This window comes from Phocoena phocoena, chromosome 9 (assembly GCF_963924675.1).
Source record: "Phocoena phocoena chromosome 9, mPhoPho1.1, whole genome shotgun sequence".
Lineage (NCBI taxonomy): Eukaryota > Metazoa > Chordata > Mammalia > Artiodactyla > Phocoenidae > Phocoena > Phocoena phocoena.
Window position 1 is genome coordinate 83,228,081 of NC_089227.1, and position 22,731 is coordinate 83,250,811.

A 22,731-nucleotide genomic window follows, 5' to 3' on the forward strand; every position below is an offset into this window, starting at 1 on the left:
GTATGTCATTTGGGAAGGTCACTTGGCTGTGAGAATTACAGTTGGCCTTTCATTTCACTGTTTTTTTTTTTTTTTCACTGTTTTTTTGTTTGTTTGTTTTTGACTGCGTTGGATCTTCGTTGCTGTGTGTGGGCTTTCTCTAGTTGCGGCGAGTGGAGGCTACTCTTCATTGCGGTGCGCGGGCTTCTCATTGCGGTGGCTTCTCTTGTTGCGGAGCACAGGCTCTAGGCATGCAGGCTTCAGTAGTTGTGGCATGTGGGCTCAGTAGTTGTGGCTCATGGGCTCTGGAGCGCAGGCTCAGTAGTTGTGGCGCACGGGCTTAGCTCTTCTCCAGCGTGTGGGATCTTCCCGGACCAGGCCTCGGACCCATGTCCCCTGCATTGGCAGGCGGATTCTTAACCAGTGCACCGCCAGGGAAGTCCCTCACTTGTTTTTTTTTCTTCAGTGTAATGACTGTTGGTCATTATACTGACTCTTAAGTTATTTTGCATAACCATTTGGGAAGTTTGAAATATGACATTATTGACGCTTATTATTTCAGATCTTGGATGATGGAGGGGATCTTACTCACTGGATTTATAAGAAGTATCCCAACATGTTTAAGAAAATCAAGGGCATAGTGGAAGAGAGTGTTACTGGAGTCCACAGGTAAGATTTGACATGGGTACGCCTAGTTTTATGCAGCCTGGACATATATTCTTTTACAAATTTTTATTTATTTATTTATTTACTTTTGGCTGCGTTGGATCTCTGTTGCTGTACGCAGGCTTTCTTTAGTTGCGGCGAGCGGGGGCTAATCTTTCATTGCAGTGCACGGGCTTCTCATTGTGGTGGCTTCTCTTGTTGTGGAACACGGGCTCTAGGCGCTTGGGCTTCAGTAGTTGTGGCACGCAGGCTCAGTAGTTGTGGCGCACAGGCTTAGTTGCTCTGCAGCATGTGGGATCTTCTCAGACCAGGGCTTGAACCTGTGTCCCCTGCATTGGCAGGCAGATTCTTAACCCCTGCACCACCAGGGAAGCCCCTGGATATATATTCTTATAATCACATACTTATAGAATACATTATGTTAAAAATTGAAACCTGATCTGAAATGATGAGATCTGAGTCTGCACGCTTGTTTTTTGTCTTTTTTTTTTGCGGTACGTGGGCCTCTCACTGTTGTGGCCTCTCCCATTGCGGAGCACAGGCTCTGGACGCTCAGGTTCAGCGGCTATGGCTCACCGCTCTGCGGCATGTGGGATCTTCCTGGACCGGGGCATGAACCCGTGTCCCCTGCACCGGCAGGCAGACTCTCAACCACTGCACCACCAGGGAAGCCCTGCACACTTGTTTTTTAAATTAACAACACAAATAGGAAACTTAAAATAGTGAGGGGGGAGTAGCTAAGGGAATAAGTGTGGTCCTCATGTTTTCTAGTCATTGTAATACAGTGACCGCTTGTCCTCTTTGGACGAATTCATTTATTCAACATCTATTTATTGAACTTCTACAGTGGACCAGGAACTACTCTAAGAACCATGCTAGGGATCTAGCAGTGGGGAAAACAGACAAAAGCCTGGGCCCTCATAGAGCTTATGTTCTTACACAGAGAACAAGGATTTAGGGTTCTGTTTCTCAAATGACATTAATTCCCTGAGTAAAATTGTAACCATTTCTGTTTCCTGTTATTTACCCAGAAAGAACTGAAAGTATGAAAGTTTTAGGGAAGTAAATTTTGAATAAGCCACCATCACTGCTTCAATATACTGTGATCTTTTTGAATGTATAAAACTATGGATTGTCCCATATTTTCAAACTTTTAGAAAAGGATGAATTTTGAATAAAACACCTGGTTCTAATTTTTAGTTGACTCAGTTTAAATAAAACCCCTATATACAGATATACATATTTATAGGTATATGTACTGAAGTTATAAAATTGAGACTATTGGAAAGTTAAACTATTTGAAAGTTAAAATTGTTGCATTAGAGTAGTGGGATTAAAATAGTACTTAAAGTTTCTCTTTTTATAATTAAAAAGGGAAATAAAACTAATAAGCAATTAAAAATTTTACATTTTAATGCTTAAAATTTAGTGGTGGGTCAAAGACTTTCCCCACGTGCCTTTTGATTAATATCTTTATTTCTAAGCTGTGTACAGATTCTGGAAAGGTATTCTCTATTTCTCTGTATACACCTTATAGGATGAAATTAGTTGTGTCTCAGGCTCTCATGCCTACTCAATTAACTTATTTGTGAAATTTGATATGAAACTGATCGTCGATTGCAATATCTCATTGTTTTATGTTCTTCTTGATCTCCTTCATCCTCAGGCTGTACCAGCTATCCAAAGCTGGGAAGCTATGTGTTCCAGCCATGAATGTCAATGACTCAGTCACCAAACAGAAATTTGACAACCTCTACTGTTGCCGTGAATCAATTCTTGATGGGTAATGTTTTGTTATCTTTGGGGTGAACTTGAGTTGTTGAATTGAGGTTCTAAATTTTTTGGTTTTGGTTATTTCTAGAAATGATTTGTGTAGTACCTCTGGATCTATTGCTACATCATACTCAATATTTTGTAACCCAAAGCTATCATTGCTGTCACTTACATCACACTCAATATTTTATGACTCAGAGCTACCATTGCTATCACTATTTCAAGCAAATCTATTTTACTTAAAAAGTCAGACCAGCCCCTATCTATTGGTGGCAGTTTTTACAGTCACCCTCTCAGGCCTGGGAGTCAGTAACTAAAGTCATTATAAATAGGTAAATATCTTTGATGGTTTAGGAAAAGGTTCCTGGTATTTCTCTTCCAGGTTATGTTGTCAGTTCTTAAGCACCAACTATCATACAATTCTCTGGCCATCTGGAAAGTTGTGGTGAGCACAGGGTTATTTCCCAGTGGCATTTGTAGTTTTTCAAATCTGTAAGGACTGCAAGTCTGACAAAATCTACTTAGATATAATATACCAAAAATTGTGTTCTTCCAGTGCCCAGTTTCTGTTTCTACACTTGTGTCCTGAAATTCCTTCATTCTTGCTGGGAAGACTCAGTAATTCCCTATGTGAAACCATTAAGTTGGTTTAGAATATTGCCAAGCCAAATGGCTTCCATCATGTATTAGTTAATGGAAAAGTGAAGAAAGGGCCTGTGGGCCACATTACTAGTCTGAACCCCAGGCAATTTGCAACACCACAGGCACTGGAGCAAGAAGGACTTTGGTTTAACAATTGGCTCTATCATTTATTAACTCTAAGACCTCAGACTAGTTATTTAACCTCTCTGTGCCTATTTCCTCATCTGTAAAATGGTGACAGTAAGACCTATCTCATAGAGTTATTGTGAGGATTAAATGAGATAAGGTATGAATCCTGGGGATCAATGTTAGTTCCCTTGTCCTTCTTTCTAGAACCCTATATAGTAAGTTTAGGATTGAGTTAGATCTTATAAGAAGACTTTTACTTTGAAATCTTTTTTTTTTTTGTGGGCTGGAGGGGGGTGTTCAATGCAAATTCAAACTATTTTTAATTATTACTCCTATAGATTCAGTAGTATTATCAGATAGATTGGACATTTGAGTGAATCCTTACTCTATCAGTCTGTTTACAGACTGTCCCTAGTTCTGTCCACATATAACTGTTATTGTGATGCACAGCTTTGCACCTGATAATAATGATTTGGATATATACTTGTAAAAATATTTACTCATCCACAACTGTTTCTTATAGATTTTTCAACTCCCAAATCTATGAGCCTAAAACCTGCCTATATTTAGTAAAAGATGCATGAAGGTACCTCTACTAGCTCATAAGCATGGACAGGGTCCCTCCTAAGCAGTGTTTACCCTGTGGATAAGAAAGATACTTTAACATCAGAAATGTATGAAGGTGAAAGTAAGATGGAAGCAGTGGAGCTGGAGTTAAAAGTTAATAAAGAAATAGGAAAACATCACCCATCTACTGGAAACCTGAGTAGTAGTAAGAGCTTGTTGGCATCTTCAGATGGTGAAAAACTTTCCAATTGGGTCATGGGCAGTTGCTCCTCTCAGAGGAGTTGAGATGTGACTGGGTGCATTCAGGGTGGTATGGCCGTAGACTCAGAGGAGTTGAGAGGAGGAGAAGTTAAAGAAGCATCAAAGTATGCTCCAGGGAAGGCTGCAAAATAGAGAGTCCATATGAGGAAAGGATTAGGGATTGAGCTTCTGTAGCTCTGAGCTGGTTGCACACTGCACCATAAGCTATGAGGGAATGGCCCCACTCAGTCCTAGAGGACACTTCTGTAATTGGTCTGCAATGCCAAAAAGCAAGGCAGGTGCAGCCTTATGGAGACTGAGGAAGGAAGACTTGGTAGGAAGAAAAAGGATATCCCAGATAGGATTTTTAGATCATAAAACAGACCGTATTTCAGGAACTCTTCTGGAGAGTTCTGGGGCTAGAAGAATTAGAGAGAAGTCAGAGACTTGGCATGACTCTTATACACCGCCAGACAGCTTACCCTCACATCCCCAAAAGTCCTTTCTTGACGGAGGTCTTTTCTATCCTTTATCCTTGAACCTTGAGGCAGATCTGGGTCCCTCAGATCACAAGGAAATCACTGCCTAACTGGAATCCACCCTGTCAGCCTATCATTTGCAGAGTAGCGGTGTTGATGAAGTTTCCCTTCCACCACACAGTCATTTGTAGTCACAAAGAGAGAGTCATCTTCCTTTGGGAAGAGAGTCAGAAAGGCTTGTGGGTAGTCAAAGCAAAGGAGGCTCAGAAATATGATTATTGATTTCCTTGCTGTGCTGAGCCAGTCAAGGACCATTCTAAGCCATGGCTTTTGAGTATGGTGGTAGCCCAGCCAGACTTACCCTCTTCACTCAACAGAAACTGCCTCTGCACTTAATTGATATTTATTGAGTTTCATTGGAGTTCATGGAGTTATACCAGTTCCTAGTGAGTGGAGTTGTCAAATCATTAAAAAGATAGGATTTCTACTTTGCCTTTGGGGCATTTATAGACTTTTCAACAGGAGAGGTTAACAGATGAGTAGAAAGACCTACAAATATTTGTCGGAACCATCTGTCTCAGAATGGCAGGTTTTAGTTGAAGTTTCTTCTGCCTAGCCAGGGCTTCCTAGAGAAGGGAGACCAACTGACCCTACAGAGAAACCAGAAACTGCTCCTACAACTTCTTCCAAGAGACCCTGAAAACAGTAAGGACCTTTATTCTAGCTTCATGGAGAATCAGAGACAAAGAGGTAGAACATGTCTGAGCAGGACTCAGCCCAGAAAACTCACTACCTCATGTAGTCAGTGTTGGTGTGTTTCAAGGCTCTTCTCCACCTTGTTGCCCATTACCCTCCCTGGTGAATTAATATGGGACCTATTGGCGATCTTTTTTTTTTGTGGTACGCGGGCCTCTCACTGTTGTGGCCTCTCCCGTTGCGGAGCACAGGCTCCGGACACACAGGCTCAGCGGCCATGGCTCATGGGTCCAGCCGCTCCGCGGCACGTGGGATCTTCCCGGACCAGGGCATGAACCCGAGTCCCCTGCATCGGCAGGCGGCTCTCAACCACTAGCGCCACCAGGGAAGCCCACCTATTGGCGATTTTGATACTACTAAATGTAGGACTCATTTATCAGCATTATATTTTATGTGTCTAATTCAATAAGCTACAATGTTCACATTAAACCAGAGCTTTGTCACCTCCTAAATAAAAATTACATTTATATTTAAAAGTTACTTTGTGGTCTATAGCTTCTTCCCTTCTGTACCACTCCCAAAACAAGGGGAACAAAAAGAAAAAAGGCCTCACATAGAGATGGAATTGATTGGATAGCATGGATAAGAAAATACATATTTTGGGCTTCCCTGGTGGCGCAGGGGACACGGGTTTGTGCCCCAGTCCGGGAAGATCCCACATGCCGCAGAGCGGCTGGGCCCGTGAGCCATGGCCGCTGAGCCCGCGCGTCTGGAGCCTGTGCTCCGCAACGGGAGAGGCCACAACAGTGAGAGGCCCACGTACTGCAAAAAAAAAAAAAAAAAAAGAAAAAGAAAATACATATTTTATTGAACTTTTCTTTCTAGTCATTAAATAGTTTCTCTAGGATAGAAACCAGGCTTGCTTTCAACATTTAAAAAAAAACCCAAAACCAAAAAAAAACAAAACCCAAACATGAAAACAAAGGGGCTCAATCTAATCTCAAGCAAGAAACAAGAGATTTTTCTGATTTAATTTTTTTTCCCCCATAGACTTAAAAGAACAACAGACATGATGTTTGGTGGGAAGCAGGTGGTAGTCTGTGGCTATGGAGAGGTAAGGTTTAACCTTTCAATTATTAGGTGTTTAAAATGTATTTTGCTGAAATATACTAGAATTTTTCACTTGTATGGACATAAAAGTACATTCATTTACCACTTTAAGTGGGACAAAAGTAACTTCAGAGGCCCTCTGGTTAAAGTACAATCTTTCTTTTTCCCATTGCATTTTTGCTATTTTTTCTTTAAGTTGATTTTCTGACTGTTCCAGTGCACTGTTTGTGATGTTCTTTTAGCTTGTGTTTTGATTATAAATCGTGAGTGTGGGTGTTCTTATGCACATGCATGTGCTAAGCAGGGTTTAGGAGTTTGTTTATGAACTGCATTCATTTTATTTTTTTTTCTGATTTTTCCCTAAGCGTGAATCTATTCAGTGAAATTCCTTTTGGTGGCGGAAAGGGGGGTACACTTTACCAGAAGCTTTGAGAAACTGTTTTCTTTGTGACTTTCCTTATTATGTGTACTTTCTGCTCTCATCAGGTGGGGAAGGGGTGCTGTGCTGCCTTAAAAGCTATGGGCTCCATTGTGTATGTAACTGAGATTGACCCCATCTGTGCTCTTCAAGCCTGGTAAGCATGCAAAAGGAGATTTGCTTTTTCCTCTCACCACTGTCTAACATATTATCTTTAACTGCCTCCAAAGAATGGCCTAGCTAATGCCACATTTCATCTTAGAGGGGCCTAGATCCTGAGAAGCTGCCCAGATCCTGAGAGGCTGCTATTAACTGTAAGCACCTGTCTTTCAAAGATCTAGGAGCTCTGCTCTGAGAGAGCGGAGGCTGGCAGAAGCTACAATTTAGAACTCCTGTGGAAATAGTAACAGGGGACGCCTTGAACCAGAGAGCAAGTAGCCCCTTATCAGCTCCACATGCCATCCTTCTCCCTTTGAAAACAATGATCAAAAAAGGAATAGGCTGATATCAGATCCTTTCTGAAGTGATGCAATGAAAAGAGCGCTTCTGTCACATTCCTCCCCAAAATGCATAACCTAATGTAATCGGGAGGAAATATCAGACAAATCTAAATGAAGGATAAACTCTACTAACTCTTACTGAAGGGTATATAGGGGTTGTTTGTACTATTCCTAAGTATGAAATGATTCCAAAATTAAAAGTTTAAAAAAAAAATAGTTCCTTTCCCATCTAAAAATGTGGGTAATCTTATCTACTTCAATTATGAAAGTTCAGAAAATAATGATAATTATTATACATTATATAATAAATATATAATTATGTAAAGTATAGAGGTGCTGTCACATAATAAATACCTCACTAAGTGGTAGCTATTATTAAAATTGTCTCTTGCCACCCTCAGCAGGATAAAATACCACTGTCCCTGAAAACTACTGCAAAGTCCCCATGCCTGTAGCCTTGAATAACCCATCCAATCTTTACCATTAACCCTCCAGAGGAAGGCACCCAGCATAGATGAGGCATGGCATAAAGATGTTTCCATAACCATTTTCCCCTGTCCTACCACTCCCCACACACCGTAGCCATCAACACACAGTTTTCCCCAACAGAGTTGTTGGCTTTGCCTGAGTCAGGGCTCCAGCACACGAAGGGAACTATCACCGTTCTAGCACTTTTTCAGGGTTCATTAGAGAAACCTGAATGTGTTTTAATATTGACTGAGGTACTGATTGAACCTATCTTATAGATGTGAACTGATCACTTATTCTGTGTTAGGTACTGTGCTCTGTGCTGAGGATGAAAGATGAGTAGATGAATGAGACAAGGTCCCTGCTTTTAGAAGCACACAGACAAATAACCTCTGTGCAGTGTAGTAAGTGCTGTGATAGAGATAAACAGCACATGCTTCTGTAGGAGCACAAAGGAGGAATATCTAACTAAAGAGCAGGGCGGTGAGGGTAGAAAGAGGTGTCAATGGAGCTGAGTCTTAAAACTTATTTAAGTGACTTCTTAGTTTGGAAGTATGTTCCAGGTACAGGCGACATATGCAAGGTCACCTAGGAAGGAGAGAGCACAGCATGTTTATATTAAAGAAGCTGGAAGAGTTTTAATGGAGCTGCCCGATAGGATAAATTTGGGGGAGTGGTAATACCTGAGTAGGAATCATATGTCAGTATAATCATATATCAACATAAGTATTTGGGTCTTATCCTGATACCAGACAATGTCACCAAAGTATTTTAAGCAAGGAAGTGACATGAGCCAGATGGCATTTCAGGAAATCACTCTGCAAAATGAATTAGAGAGACATAAACCTAGAGGCGATGAGATGGGGCCAGGGGCTACTACAGCAAGAAATAATAAGACCTGAACATCAGGCCTGCACGTGTAGAAAAGAGGGGATAGATTAAGAATTAAGATTTTAAGGAATTAAGGAAAAAGACTCAACCAGATGTGGTGTCAATTTTAATTAGGGAGAGGCAGTAGGCTGGGACATTCTAGTTTATTTGACTCGGAGAGCTGGGTGAACAGTAATGCTGTTGATTAAGATAGAAAATATAGAAGAAGAGAAACAGAATTGGTGGTGTGGGTAAGATAATGAGTCTATTTTCAAGCACAATAAGTTTGAGGTCCTTGTGGTACATGAGGAGGAGCTATCCAGTAGATAATTTGATCTATGACTCTGAAGCTTTGGATGTTAATGTGCAAATCAGCCACCTGTGAGGCATCATTTGTAGCCAAGGGAAAGGAATGGATAAGTGCCGAAAGAATAGAGAAAAGAATACCCTACAGAGTACCAACATTTAAAGGTTGAGTGAGATCGAGAAGGAGCAATCAAAAAGTGAGAAAACGGTATCATGGACTCCAAGAGTCTAGAGCCTTAAGAATGCAAATACTGTTTAATGTAGCAGAGGTTATCAAGTAATATTAGAGTCTAAGAAAAAAATTGTTTTTGGCATTCAGGAGATCACTGATTATCTTGGGGAGAGCAATTTCAATGGGGTAGTAGGTTCAGGTAAAATGGCACTTTGTAGAAACTTGATTGGGGTTTCATGGTTAACCCTGCCTCCCTATTATCAGGAAGAATTAGGTCCCAGTGATAGAAAGAACCTTTTATTTCTGTCCTGTATGAACTAAGGAAAGAGTTTGAATTTTTCACTAACAATAGTCCAGCTGTACCAAAAAGTGATGTAGGTACCAAAGCAACTTGGGTAATAATAGCTTTTGAGGTTGTGTAGCAGAAGGCTCCCCAGCTGCTTTTTTAGGTTAATTGATCATGCTTTATTTCTACAGTATGGATGGATTTCGACTGGTGAAATTAAATGAGGTCATCCGACAAGTGGATATTGTTATTACCTGTACAGGTATGATTATGACATATAAAATGGGGTGGCACGTGGGAACACTTTCATGGAACAAGTGAAAAATGACTGGAAATGTTCTGAACAAAACCAAACTCTAAAAGCCAGAGATAGTAGTCCACAAAACCAATCTTTCACATTTTTCCTACCTCTTTAGAACTCTGACCAAAAGTATACCATTAGGTCATCCCTAGAGGAAAGTTTCTCTCTAGTCTTTTTAACTGTTCCATATCTCCATTCATCCTCAGCTACCTAGGAGATGGCTACCAGTGAGTTTTATTTGGGAAGCTAGATCTTAAATTTGTACAGTTTTGAAAATTTTACTTCCAAAAGTGATGTGTATTTCTCTCTAGTCCCTGTAATTAAAGCAAGGCTAGAGCAAAATTCTTCCTAGTTAGAGAAAGTGGAAAAGGTAGTTGTGTTAATTCCCAAAGATGTAGATTTTGAGTTTTAGAGAGGAATATGCAGATATGTCTACTTTCCTTGGACTGAGATATTTTATCTTTATGTTAGAACCATAAGCCATTGGAATATTGGGTTTATTTTATAATTCTATTTTAAAGGAGGAAAATCAGAATATTTAAGAATAAAACTATTATTTGTAGTCTCAGGGAGAGCTGGGGGCAAAGAAGAACCATAAGAAATTGTTCTTAGGGCTTCCCTGGTGGCACAGTGGTTAAGAATCTGCCTGCCAATGCAAGGGATGTGGGTTCGATCCCTGGTCCAGGAAGATTCCCACATGCCATGGAGCAACTAACCCCATGCGCCACAACTTCTGAGCCTGCACCCTAGGGCCCACGAGCCACAACTGTTGAGCCCGTGTGCCACAGCTACTGAAGGCTGTTTGCCCTAGAGCCTGTGCTCTGCAACAAAAGAAGCCACCGCAATGAGAAGCCCGCACGCCACAATGAAGAGTAGCCCCTGCTTGCCGCAACTAGAGAAAGCCTGCCCACAGCAACGAAGACCCAACACAGCCAAAAATAAATAAATAAATTTATTTTTAAAAAAAGAAAAAAGAAACTGTTCTTTTTCACATCAATCCTTCGATCTCTTTTTTTGTAAGTAGCTTTATTGAGATATAATTCACTTACCATATACATTTTACCCATTTTAAGTGTATAATTCAATGTTTTCTAGCAAATTCACAAGGTCATACAACCAAGACAATCTAATTTTTTTATTGAGATGTAATTTACATACTGTAAAAGTCACTCTTTTAAAGTATACAGTTCATACAGTTCTGCAGCCTGTGGAAGGAAAACCACATTCACAGAAAGACAGACAAAATGAAAAGGCAGAGAGGACTTTCTACCAGATGAAGGAACAAGATAAAACCCCAGAAAAACAACTAAATAAAGTGGAGATAGGCAACCTTCCGGAAAAAGAATTCAGAATAATGATAGTGAAGATGATCCAGGACCTCAGAAAAAGAAGGGAGGCAAAGATCGAGAAGATGCAAGAAATGTTTGACAAAGACCTAGAAGAATTAAAGAACAAACACCTAGCAGAATTAAAGAACAAACAAACAGAGATGAACAATACAATAACTGAAATGAAAAACACACTAGAAGGAATCAATAGCAGAATAACTGAGGCAGAAGAACAGATAAGTGACCTGGAAGACAGAATGGTAGAATTCACTGCCATGGAAGAGAATAAAGAAAAAAGAATGAAAAGAAATGAAGACAGCCTAAGAGACCTCTGGGACAACATTAAACACAACAACATTTGCATTATAGGGGTTCCAGAAGGAGAAGAGAGAGAGAAAGGACCCAAGAAAATATTTGAAGAGATTGTAGTCGAAAACTTCCCTAACATGGGAAAGGAAATAGCCACCCAAGTCCAGGAAGCACAGAGAGTCCCAGGCAGGATAAATCCAAGGAGAAACATGCCGAGACACATAGTACTCAAATTGACAAAAATTAAAGACAAAGAAAAATTATTGAAAGCAACAAGGGAAAAACGAAAAATAACATACAAGGGAACTCCCATAAGGTTAACAGCAATTTCTCAGCAGAAACTCTACAAGCCAGAAGAGACTGGCATGATATATTTAAAGTGATGAAAGGGAAGAACCTACAACCAAGATTACTCTACCCAGCAAGGATCTCATTCAGATTCAACAGAGAAATCAAAAGCTTTACAGACAGGCAAAAGCTAAGAGAATTCAGCACCACCAAACCAGCTCTACAACAAATGCTGAAGGAACTTCTCTAAGTGGGAAACACAAGAGAAGAAAAGGGCCTACAAAAACAAATCCATAACAGTTTAGAAAACAGTAATAGGAACATGCAAATCAATAATTACCTTAAACGTGAATGGATTAAATGCTTCAACCAAAAGACACAGGCTTGCTGAATGGATACAAAAACAAGACCCATATATATGCTGTCTACAAGAGACCCACTTCAGACCTAGGGACACATACAGACTGAAAGTGAGGGATTGGAAAAAGATATTCCATGCAAACGGAAATCAAAAGAAAGCTGGGGGCTTCCCTGATGGCGCAGTGGTTGAGAGTCTGCCTGCCAATGCAAGGGACACAGGTTCGTGCCCCAGTGCGGGAGGATCCCACAGGCCTCAAAGCAGCTGGGCCTGTGAGCCATGGCCGCTGAGCCTGTGCGTCCAGAGCCTGTGCTCCACAATGGGAGAGGACACAACAGTCAGAAGCCCGCGTACCAAAAAAAAAAAAAAAAAAGCTGGAGTAGCAATGCTCTTATCAGATAAAATAGACTTTTAAAATAAAGACTGTTACAAGAGACAGGGAAGGACACTACATAATGATCAAGGGATCAATCCAAGAAGAAGATATAACAATTATATATGCACCCAACATAGGAGCACCTCAGTAAATAAGGCAACTGCTAACAGCTTTAAAAGAGGAAATCGACAGTAACACAATAATAATGGGGGACTTTAACACCTCACTTACACCAATGGACAGATCATCCAAACAGAAAATTAATAAGGAAACACAAGCTTTAAATTACACAATAGACCAGCTAGATTTAATTGATATTTATAGGACATTCCATCCGAAAACAGCAGATTACACTTTCTTCTCAAGTGTGCATGGAACATTCTTCAGAATAGATCACATCCTGGGTCACAAATCAAGCCTCAGTAAACTTAAGAAAATTGAAATCATTTCAAGCATCTTTTCTGACCACAACACTATGAGATTAGAAATCAGTTACAGGGAAAAAAACGTAAAAAACACAAACACATGGAGGCTAAACAATATGTTACTGAATAACCAAGAGATCACTTAAGAAATCAAAGAGGAAATCAAAAAATACCTAGAGACAAATGACAATGAAAACACAACAATCCAAAACCTATGGGATGCAGCAAAAGCAGTTCTAAGAGGGAAATTTATAACAATACAAGCCTACCTCAAGAAATAAGAAAAATCTCAAATAAACAATATAAGCTTACACCTAAAGAAACTAGGGAAAGAAGAAGAAACAAAACCCAAAGTTAGTAGAAGAAATCATAAAGATTAGAGCAGAAATAAATGAAATAGAATCAAAGAAAACAATAGCAAAGATCAATAAAACTAAAAGCTGGTTCTTTGAGAAGATAAACAAAATCGATAAACCATTAGCCAGACTCATCAAGAAAAAGAGGGAGAGGACTCAAATCAATAAAATTAGAAATGAAAAAGTTACAACAGACACCTCAGAAATACAAAGCATCCTAAAAGACTACTATAAGCAGCTCTATGCCAATAAAATGGACAAATTGGAAGAAATGGACAAATTCTTAGAAAGGTATAACCTTCCAAGACTGAACCAGGAAGAAATAGAAAATATGAACAGACCAATCACAAGTAATGAAATTGAAACTGTGATTAAAAATCTTCCAACAAACAAAAGTCCAGGACCAGATGGCTTCACAGGTGAATTCTATCAAACATTTAGAGAAGAGCTAACACCCATCCTTCTCAAACTCTTCCAAATAATTGCAGAGGAAGGAACACTCCCAAACTCATTCTATGAGGCCACCGTCACCCTGATACCAAAACCAGACAAAGATACCACAAAAAAAGAAAATTACAGACCAATATCACTGATGAATATAGATGCAAAAATCCTCAACAAAATACTAGCAAACAGAATCCAACAACACATTAAAAGGACATACACCATGATCAAGTGCGATTTATCCCAGGGATGCAAGGGTTCTTCAATATATGCAAATCAATCAATGTGATACACCATATTAACAAACTGAAGAATAAAAACCATATGATCATTTCAATAGATGCAGAAAAAGCTTTTGACAAAATTCAACACCCATTTATGATTAAAATTCTCCAGAAAGTGGGCATAGAGGGAACCTACCTCAACATAATAAAGGCCATATATGACAAACCCACAGCAAACAACATTCTCAATGGTGAAAAACTGAAAGCATTTTCTCTAAGATCAGGAACAAGACGAGGATGTCCACTCTCACCACTATTATTCAACATAGTTTTGGAAGTCCTAGCCACGGCAATCAGAGAAGAAAAAGAAATGAAAAGAAGAAGTAAAACTGTCACTGTTTGCAGATGACATGATACTACACATAGAGAATCCTAAAGATGCCACCAGAAATCTACTAGAGCTAATCAATGAATTTGGTAAAGTTGCAGGATACAAAATTAATGCACAGAAATCTCTTGCATTCCTATACACTAACGATGAAAGATGAGAAAGAGAAATTAAGGAAACAATTCCATTCACCACTGCAACAAAAAGAATAAAATACCTAGGAATAAACCTACCTAAGGAGGTAAAAGACCTGCACTCAGAAAACTATAAGACACTCATGAAAGAAATCAAAGATGACACAAACAGATGGAGAGATATACCATGTTCTTGGATTGGTAGAATCAAAATTGTGTAAATGACCACACTACCCAAAGCAATCTACAGATTCAATGCAATCCCTATCAAATTACCAGTGGCATTTTTTACAGAACCAGAACAAAAAATCTTAAAATTTGTATGGAGACACAGAAACCCCGAATAGCCAAAGCAGTCTTGAGGGAAAAAAACGGAGCTGGAGGAATCAGACTCCCGGACTTCAGACTATACTACAAAGCTACAGTAATCAAGACAATATGGTACAAAAACAGAAAATAGAAAAACAGAAATATAGATCAATGGAACAGGATAGAAAGCCCAGAGATAAACCCATGCACCTACGGTCAACTAATCTTTGACAAAGGAGGCAAGGATATACAATGGAAGAAAAGACAGTCTCTTCAATAAGTGGTGTTGGGAAAACTGGACAGCTACATGTAAAAGAATGAAATTAGAACACTCCCAACACCATACACAAAAGTAAACTCAAAATGGATCAGAGACCTAAATGTAAGACTGGACACTATAAAACTCTTAGAGGAAAACATAGAAAGAACACCCTTTGACATAAGTCACAGCAAGATCTTTTTTGATCCACCTCCTAGAGTAATGGAAATAAAATCAAAAATAAACAAATGGGACCTAATGAAACTTAAAATCTTTTGCAAAGCAAAGGAAACTACAAACAAGACGAAAAGACAACCCTCAGAATGGGAGAAGATATTTGCAAACGATTCAACAGACAAAGGATTAATCTTCAAAATATATAAACAGCTCATGCAGCTCAATATTAAAAAAACAAACAACCCTGTGCTTCCCTAGTGGCGCAGTGGTTGAGAGCCTGCTGATGCAGGGGACACGGGTTCGTGCCCCGGTCCGGGAAGATCCCACAGGCCGCTGAGTAGCTAGGCCCGTGAGCTATGGCCACTGAGCCTGCGCGTCCAGAGCCTGTGCTCCGCAACAGGAAAGGCCACAACAGTGAGAGGCCCACATAACACACACACACAAAAAACCCAATCAAAAAATGGGCAGAAGACCTAAATAGACATTTCTCCAAAGAAGACATACAGATAGCCAAGAAGCACATGAAAAGCTGCTCAACATCACTAATTATTAGAGAAATGCAAATCAAAACTACAGTGAGGTATCACCTCACACCAGTTAGAATGGGCATCATCAGAAAATCTACAAACAACAAATGCTGGAGAGCGTGTGGAGAAAAGGGAACCCTCTTGCACTGTTGGTGGGAATGTAAATTGATACAGCCACTATGGAGAACAGTATGGAGGTTCCTTAAAAAACTAAAAATAGAATTACCATATGACCCAGCAATCCCACTCCTGGGCATATACCCAGAGAAAACTATAATTTAAAAAGGCACATGCACCCCAATGTTCATTGCAGCACTATTTACAATAGCCAGGTCATGGAAGCAACGTAAATAGCTATCGACAGGCGAATGGATAAAAAAGTTGTGGTACATATATACAGTGGAATATTACTCAGCCATAATAAGGAACGAAACTGAGTCATTTGTTGAAACGTGGATGGATCTAGAGACTGTCATACAGAGTGAAGTAAGTCAGAAAGAGGAAAACAAATATCGTATATTAATGCATGTATGTGGAACCTAGAAAAATGGTACAGATGAACTGGTTTGCAAGGCAGAAACAGAGATACAGATGTAGAGAACAAATGTATGGACACCAAGGGAGGAAAGTGGCGGGGGGTGGGGGGATGGTGGTGGTGTAATGAATTGGGAGACTGGAATTGACATATATACACTAATATATATAGATAGCTAATAAGAACCTGCTGTATATAAAAAAAATAAAATAAAATTCAAAAAAATAAAAATAAAAAAGTATACAGTTCAGGGACTTCCCTGGTGGTCCAGTGGTTAACACTTCACCTTCCAATGCAGGAGGGACGGGTTCGATCCCTGATTGGGGAAGCTAAGATCCCACATGCCTTGGGGCCAAAAAAAAAAAGCATGAAACAGAAGCAATATTGTAACAAATTCAATAAAGACTTTTAAAATGGTCCACATCAAAAATCTTTAGGGCTTCCCTGGTGGTGCAGTGGTTGAGAGTCCGCCTGCCGATGCAGGGGACACGGGTTCGTGCCCCGGTCCGGGAGGATCCCACATGCCGCAGAGCGGCTGGACCTGTGAGCCATGGCCACTGAGCCTGCGCGTCCGGAGCCTGTGCTCCGCAATGGGAGAGGCCACAACAGTGAGAGGCCCGCGTACCGCAAAAAAAAAAAAAAAAAAAAAATCTTTAAAAGATAAAGCATACAGTTCAGTGATTTTTACTAAAGTTGTACAACCCCATTATCGAATTCCAGAACATTTTCATCATCCCCAAAATAAATCTTATACCATTAGCACTCACTCTTTTTTCTACCCTTCAGTTTTCTGCAGCCCTAGGCTACCATTAAATTCTCTGTCTCTATAGATTTGCCTATTTCAGATATTTCATATAAACAGAATCATACAATATGTGGTCTTTTGTGACTTTTTTTACCTAGCATAATATTTTCAGGGTTCATGTATGTTGTAGTGTGTATCAGTATTTCATTCCTTTTGATTGCTGAATAATATTCCATTTTAAGGTTATATCACATTTCAGTGATATCCATTCATCAGTTGATAGACACTTGGGTTGTTTTTACTTTTTGGCTATTATGAATAATGCTGCTATGAACATTGTGTACAAGTTTTTCTGTGGACATGCCTTCAGTTCTCTTGGGTATATACCTACAAGTGGAATTGCTGGATCATATGATAACTACTTTTAACATTTTAAGAAAATGCCAAACTTTTCCAAAGTAACTACATTATTTTACAATCCTGCCAACAATGTATGAGAGTTGCAGTTTCTCCACATCCTTGTTAACACTTGTTATTGTCTGATTTTTGGATTATAGCTATCCTAGTATGTGTGAAATAGTGTGTCACTGTGGTTTTGATTTGCCTTTCCCTAATGATGTTGAGCATCTTTTCATGTGTGTTGGCACATCTTTTGTACATCTTCTTTTAAGAATTTCTATTCAGATCCTTTACTCATTTTTAAAATGAGCTGTCTTTTTATTATTGATTTGTAAGAGTTCTTCATAAATTTTATTATTGAGTTGTAAGAATTTTTATCAGATTTATGATTTACAGTTATTTTGTCCCATTGTGTAGGTTGTCTGTTCACTTTCTTAGTGGTATCATTTAAAGCACAAAAGTTTTTAATTTCAGTGTAGTCCAGTTTATTTTTTCTTTGGTTGCTTGTGCTTTAGGTGTTATCTAAGAAACCATTGCCTAACCCAGGTCACAAAGATTTATTCCTATGCTTTGCTAAGAGTTTTATAGTTTTAGCTCTCATATTTAGGTCTCTGATCCATTTTAAGTTAAGTTTACATATGGTGTGAGGAAGAGGTCCAACTTCATTCCTTTTCATGTGGCTATCTCTTCTGTTTTTAAGGTAACAAGAATGTGGTAACCAGAGAGCACTTAGACCGTATGAAGAATAGCTGCATCGTTTGTAACATGGGACATTCCAACACGGAGATTGACGTGGTAAGTTCAAGTGACTCATCATTGGGTTTTTTTTTTTTTTTTTTTTCTCTCCTTCCCAAGAAACATAAACTAGAAGAAGAAAGAGCAGGGTCACCAGCCATCGTAAACATGACTGTACTGGTAGAGCTGTTCACTCACTAGCCTTATAGCTTGTGTGTATGGATTCTACAAAGCTTCTTTATCTCAACTTAATCATTTCAAATGATTGGTTTTTTTCCACCTAAGCTTGATACCTACTTGTACTGTAAGCCATTTTATCTTTATGATTAGGATTAAGAGCTGGGTAAACTCAAAACTACAAAAAGGATACAATAAATATGAGTCAGTATGCTAGTCAGTATTTTGGAGAGATTTGATTTTGCCATAAAGGTGAGATTAGTAGGTTGGTCCAAGGAAACAAGTCAAGGGAGGGAAATCTATGGGCTGGGATGAGAGCACTACTTAAGATTGACTGTGTCTGTCAAATATGGTGGTTTCCCTTTTCTCTCCCTCTTTTATGGGGCTAGGTCTCCCCTTAACATATTTTCCAAACTGTAGTATTGGATCTATAGATGTCACAATCAATTCAGTAGCATGTGTTCCTCAAACCTGGAAAACCTATAGCTGTGGTTCTCTAGTTTTATTATAGTCACCTAAAATTTTCTGATCCAACAGAACATTTGATCCTACTAAGGTGCCCAAGTAATAGTTAATAGAAGTATTATTTATTTCTTTTCAGACTTACCAAAGTATCTCTCAGTGTGACTTTCACTCTGGTTTTAAGTTTTTAAGGCATTTTTCTGACACAACTGTATTTCTCTCTGAGTAAATGGCTCAAGCAAAGCATGCTTTCATCTCCACTGAGGGCTGCTCTGATTGAGCTTCAGCATTGCCAGGTAAGGATCAGTTGATATACTGAGAGCCTGTGGGATATCTATTTTAAATGGTTTCTCTTTTTAACTCTGTGCTCTATTCTTCTGTTATTAAAAATAGCTGGGAAAACAACCTACCAAAGCCTGTTTCTACCCTTGAGGTTTTGGAGTGGCATGGCTCCATTACTCTGTCTTACCATGATATTTTGCTTATAATGAGTAATTTATTTAGTTTGTGTTTTTGAGGGATTTTTTGCTGTTGTTGTTTTGAGGGGTTTTTTGTGTTTTTTTTGTTTGGTTTGGTTTTTTGGTTAAGTTTCACTTTTGTGCCATACTGCCCGTTTACTAAATGGTCAAAGGTATCAATATTTCTAAAACTATCTAGCCTATGATTGTCCTTTTCTGGATTGATCTGCTTGTAGAGCCCCCAGATGGAAAAAGCTTAAAGGGAAGTGGTCATGCTCTGAGCGCTGAAGTGAAATCTTCTGAGTAAGCGAAGAGGGAAGGAATTTCCGTTCTAAACCATCAAGAAGCTCTAAAATAAAGATAATTTCAATGCAGTCATGTAATTTTTATATTTTTACTTTATCTCATTTCATCCTTTTGACCACCCCACGAGGCAGTATTCTTATTCCTGATTTTCAGTTGGGAAAATAAAAGCTTAAGTACATTGTTTAGTCATAGCCGTTGGTTCAAAAATGAAATTGAAGCACAAAATTCAGGTTTTTTGACTTCAAGTCCAGTTTTTTTGTTTTTGTTTTTCTGTATGTTTTTGTTTGTTATTTTAGTTTTTTAGTTTGGTTTTTTGTTTTGTTTTTTGGCCGTGCTTCACAGTTTGCAGGATCTTAGTTCCCTGACCTGACCAGGGATTGAACCTGGGCTCAGGCTCAGGCAGTGAAATCGCCGAGTCCTAACACTGGACTACCAGGGAATTTCCTGTTTTTCTGTATGTTATACTATGATCTCCTCATGCTTTTTAGATTACCTTCAAATTGTGGTGGTAATCTCTTCTCCAAAGGCAGCCCAGATATAAGTAATCTCTCAGGATAAAGGCCAGGAGACTCTTTACCTTCAATAATAAATATTTATTGTGTGATTGCTGTATGCCAGGTCCTGCTCTATATGCTTGGGATCAGTGCACAAAACAGGCAAAGATTCCTACCCTCATGGAACTTATATTTTAGTGAGAAAAAGGACAATAGACATAATAAGTAAAATTTATAGTATGTTAGAAGGTGAAAGCACCGTAGAAAAAAGAAAAAGCAGAGCGTGGTAAGGGGAAATCAAGAGTGCTGGGTTGTAATTTTAGATAGAGGGATCAAGGTATAAGCCTCATTAATAAGGTGATGGTTGAGCATATCTGAAAGAATTAACCATGTTGACTTTTAGGTGAAGGACATTTCATGATGAGGGAACAGCCCCAATGCCCTAATGCCCCAATGCGCGAGTTGCCTAGTCTGTTTGAGGATCGACAATGAGGCCAGTATGACTAGAGCAGAAGAGCATGGGGCGGGCTTCCCTGGTGGCACAGTGGTTGAGAGTCCGCCTGCCAGTGCAGGGGACACGGGTTCGTGCCCCGATCCGGGAAGATCCCACATGCCGCGGGGCGGCTAGGCCCGTGAGCCATGGCCGCTGAGCCTGTGCGTCTGTAGCCTGTGCTCTGCAATGGGAGAGGCCACAACAGTGAGAGGCCCGCGTACTGAAAAAAAAAAAAAAAAAAGAGCATGGGGCAGGGAAGAGTGGAAAATGAGGTCAGAGAGGTAATTAGCCACATGTTATAAGACCTCAGAGGCCATTGTAAGAACTCCTGATTGTGTTCTGAGAGGAATATGGAGCCACTGTAGGATTTATGCCTTCTGTTTTAAAAGGATGATTTTTTATTTTAAAAGTGTCACCCTGGCTGCTGCATTGAGACTAGACCTACTTTTGCAGGTATTGCTAGGTAGCCCCAGTATCTGCCACTGCCACTAGCCAAGAACCATCTTTCAACTCTCTTCGTGCTCTTCTTAGCAGAAAGTATATGACTAAACTAAGTGGTCCAGAAAGAGAGATGTTCAGAATGACTTTGGAAAAGTTTAATTATGCAACTTTCAATGTAGTGTCACAGGGCATACAAAGTGAAATTTAAGGAAATAGCAAACTCAACTAAACATCGATTCCAGAATGTTCATTCACTACTTAGCAAATTTGTGTTGAGTACTCGCTCTGCTCTGTGCTAAGTACTAATTGGCTGAAGAAATAACAGTGAACAATATGCCTGCTTTCCTGGAGCTTATATTCTAGTGTGGGAAACAATTACTAAATAGACAGTTATGGACTTCCCTGGTGACACAGTTGTTAAGAATCTGCCTGCCAGGGCTTCCCTCGTGGTGCAGTGGTTGAGAGTCTGCCTGCCGATGCAGGGGACGTGGGTTCGGCCCCGGTCCGGGAAGATCCCACATGCCTGCGGAGCGGCTGGGCCCGTGAGCCATGGCCGCTGAGCCTGAGCGTCCGGAGCCTGTGCTCTGCAATGGGAGAGCCACAGCAGTGAGAGGCCCGTGTACCACAAAAAAAAAAAAAAAAAAAGAGTCTGCCTGCCAATGCAGGGGACATGGGTTCAAGCTCTGGTCTGGGAGGATCCCACATGCCGCGGAGCAACTAAGCCCGTGTGCCACAACTACTGAGCCTGCACTCTAGAGCCCGCGAGCCACAACTACTGAGCCCATGCGCCACAACTGCTGAAGCCCACGCACCTAGAGCCCGTGCCCTGCAACAAGAGAAGCCACCACAATGAGAAGCCCGCACACCGCAATGAAGAGTAGCCCCCACTCGCTGCAACTAGAGAAAGCCCGCGCGCAGCAACGAAGACCCAACACAGCCAAAAAAAAAATAGACAGTTATTTTCAGTTAGTGCCTAATACTGAAGTAAAACAGAAAGATGAGGACATTGAGGTTGCTATTTAATTAGGGTGATCAAAGAAGGTGTCTTTGAGGAGATAACATTTGAACAAAAACTTGAATGACCATTCTATTCAGAGAGAATGGTGAGTCAAAACCATGAGGTAGAAACATGCTTGATGTGTTTGAGGAACAGAAAAGGTGCCATTGTGGCAGGAACAGAATGGGCAAGGGGATGAGGATAAGAGGCAGCAAGGTTATGTAGAGCTTCGTAGGCCATGGTACGGACTTTAGATTTTATTCTGCATACAAGTGAAGCCATTGGAAGGTTTTGAGTGGGTGACTGATGAAATCTGACATACGTTTTAAAAAATAACCTTGGCTGTTGTATGAAGAAAACACTTCTGGAGCTTGAGTGGTGATAGGGACGATAGCAAACTCTTTCAGTATTTCCAGCAATAGAAGGAGGTAGCTTGGATTAGATGGATAAACAATGGAGGTGATAAGAAGTGATGTATTGTGAAGGTAGGACCAGTGGGCTTTGCTACATGGATTGGATGCAGAGTGTGATAAAAAGAGATGAATCACTGTAAGTTAACTCAGCAAAACTGGGAAGGAAAATGACTTGGTAAATTTTTATCCAGAGTTTTTAGTGATCAAAAATGTAAGGATCTTTTTTTGTGGAGGAATTTACAGTTTACCTAACCTTGAGATGTTGACTGCTGCATTTTAAGGAAGCAATTGCTCATGGAAAGAGTTGGTCATTTAGAAAACTGTATTTTTTTCTGAAAAATAATACCATGAATACTTAGGGGACCTGTGATAGGGATGTGCTCTTAGCTGCCTTTTGTCCAAGTCTCTCTGTCACATACTTCCTTTCTCTTGAAAAGAAACCTGCTTACCCGTATATATCACATAGACAGCCTGTGTGACTGTAAGCTTCACAGTTCAGGTGGTTAAACCATTATGTGCACATGCTTTAAAAGTTTTTGCCAGCCTGGGCTACACTGGTGGCGCAGTGGTTA

General features: G+C 39.9%; 1 protein-coding gene across 1 annotated transcript in view; it reads left to right on the forward strand.

Moving 5' to 3' along the window:
* Nucleotides 1–22,731, forward strand: part of AHCYL2 (adenosylhomocysteinase like 2) — a 165,361-nt gene that overhangs the window by 136,006 nt on the left and 6,624 nt on the right. Inside the window, exons 7-12 of the mRNA XM_065883394.1 lie at nt 542–648; nt 2,312–2,428; nt 6,222–6,285; nt 6,768–6,856; nt 9,493–9,563; nt 17,884–17,978. Of these exons, the coding sequence (XP_065739466.1) occupies nt 542–648; nt 2,312–2,428; nt 6,222–6,285; nt 6,768–6,856; nt 9,493–9,563; nt 17,884–17,978 (543 nt within the window). The remainder of the gene's footprint in view (nt 1–541; nt 649–2,311; nt 2,429–6,221; nt 6,286–6,767; nt 6,857–9,492; nt 9,564–17,883; nt 17,979–22,731) is intronic.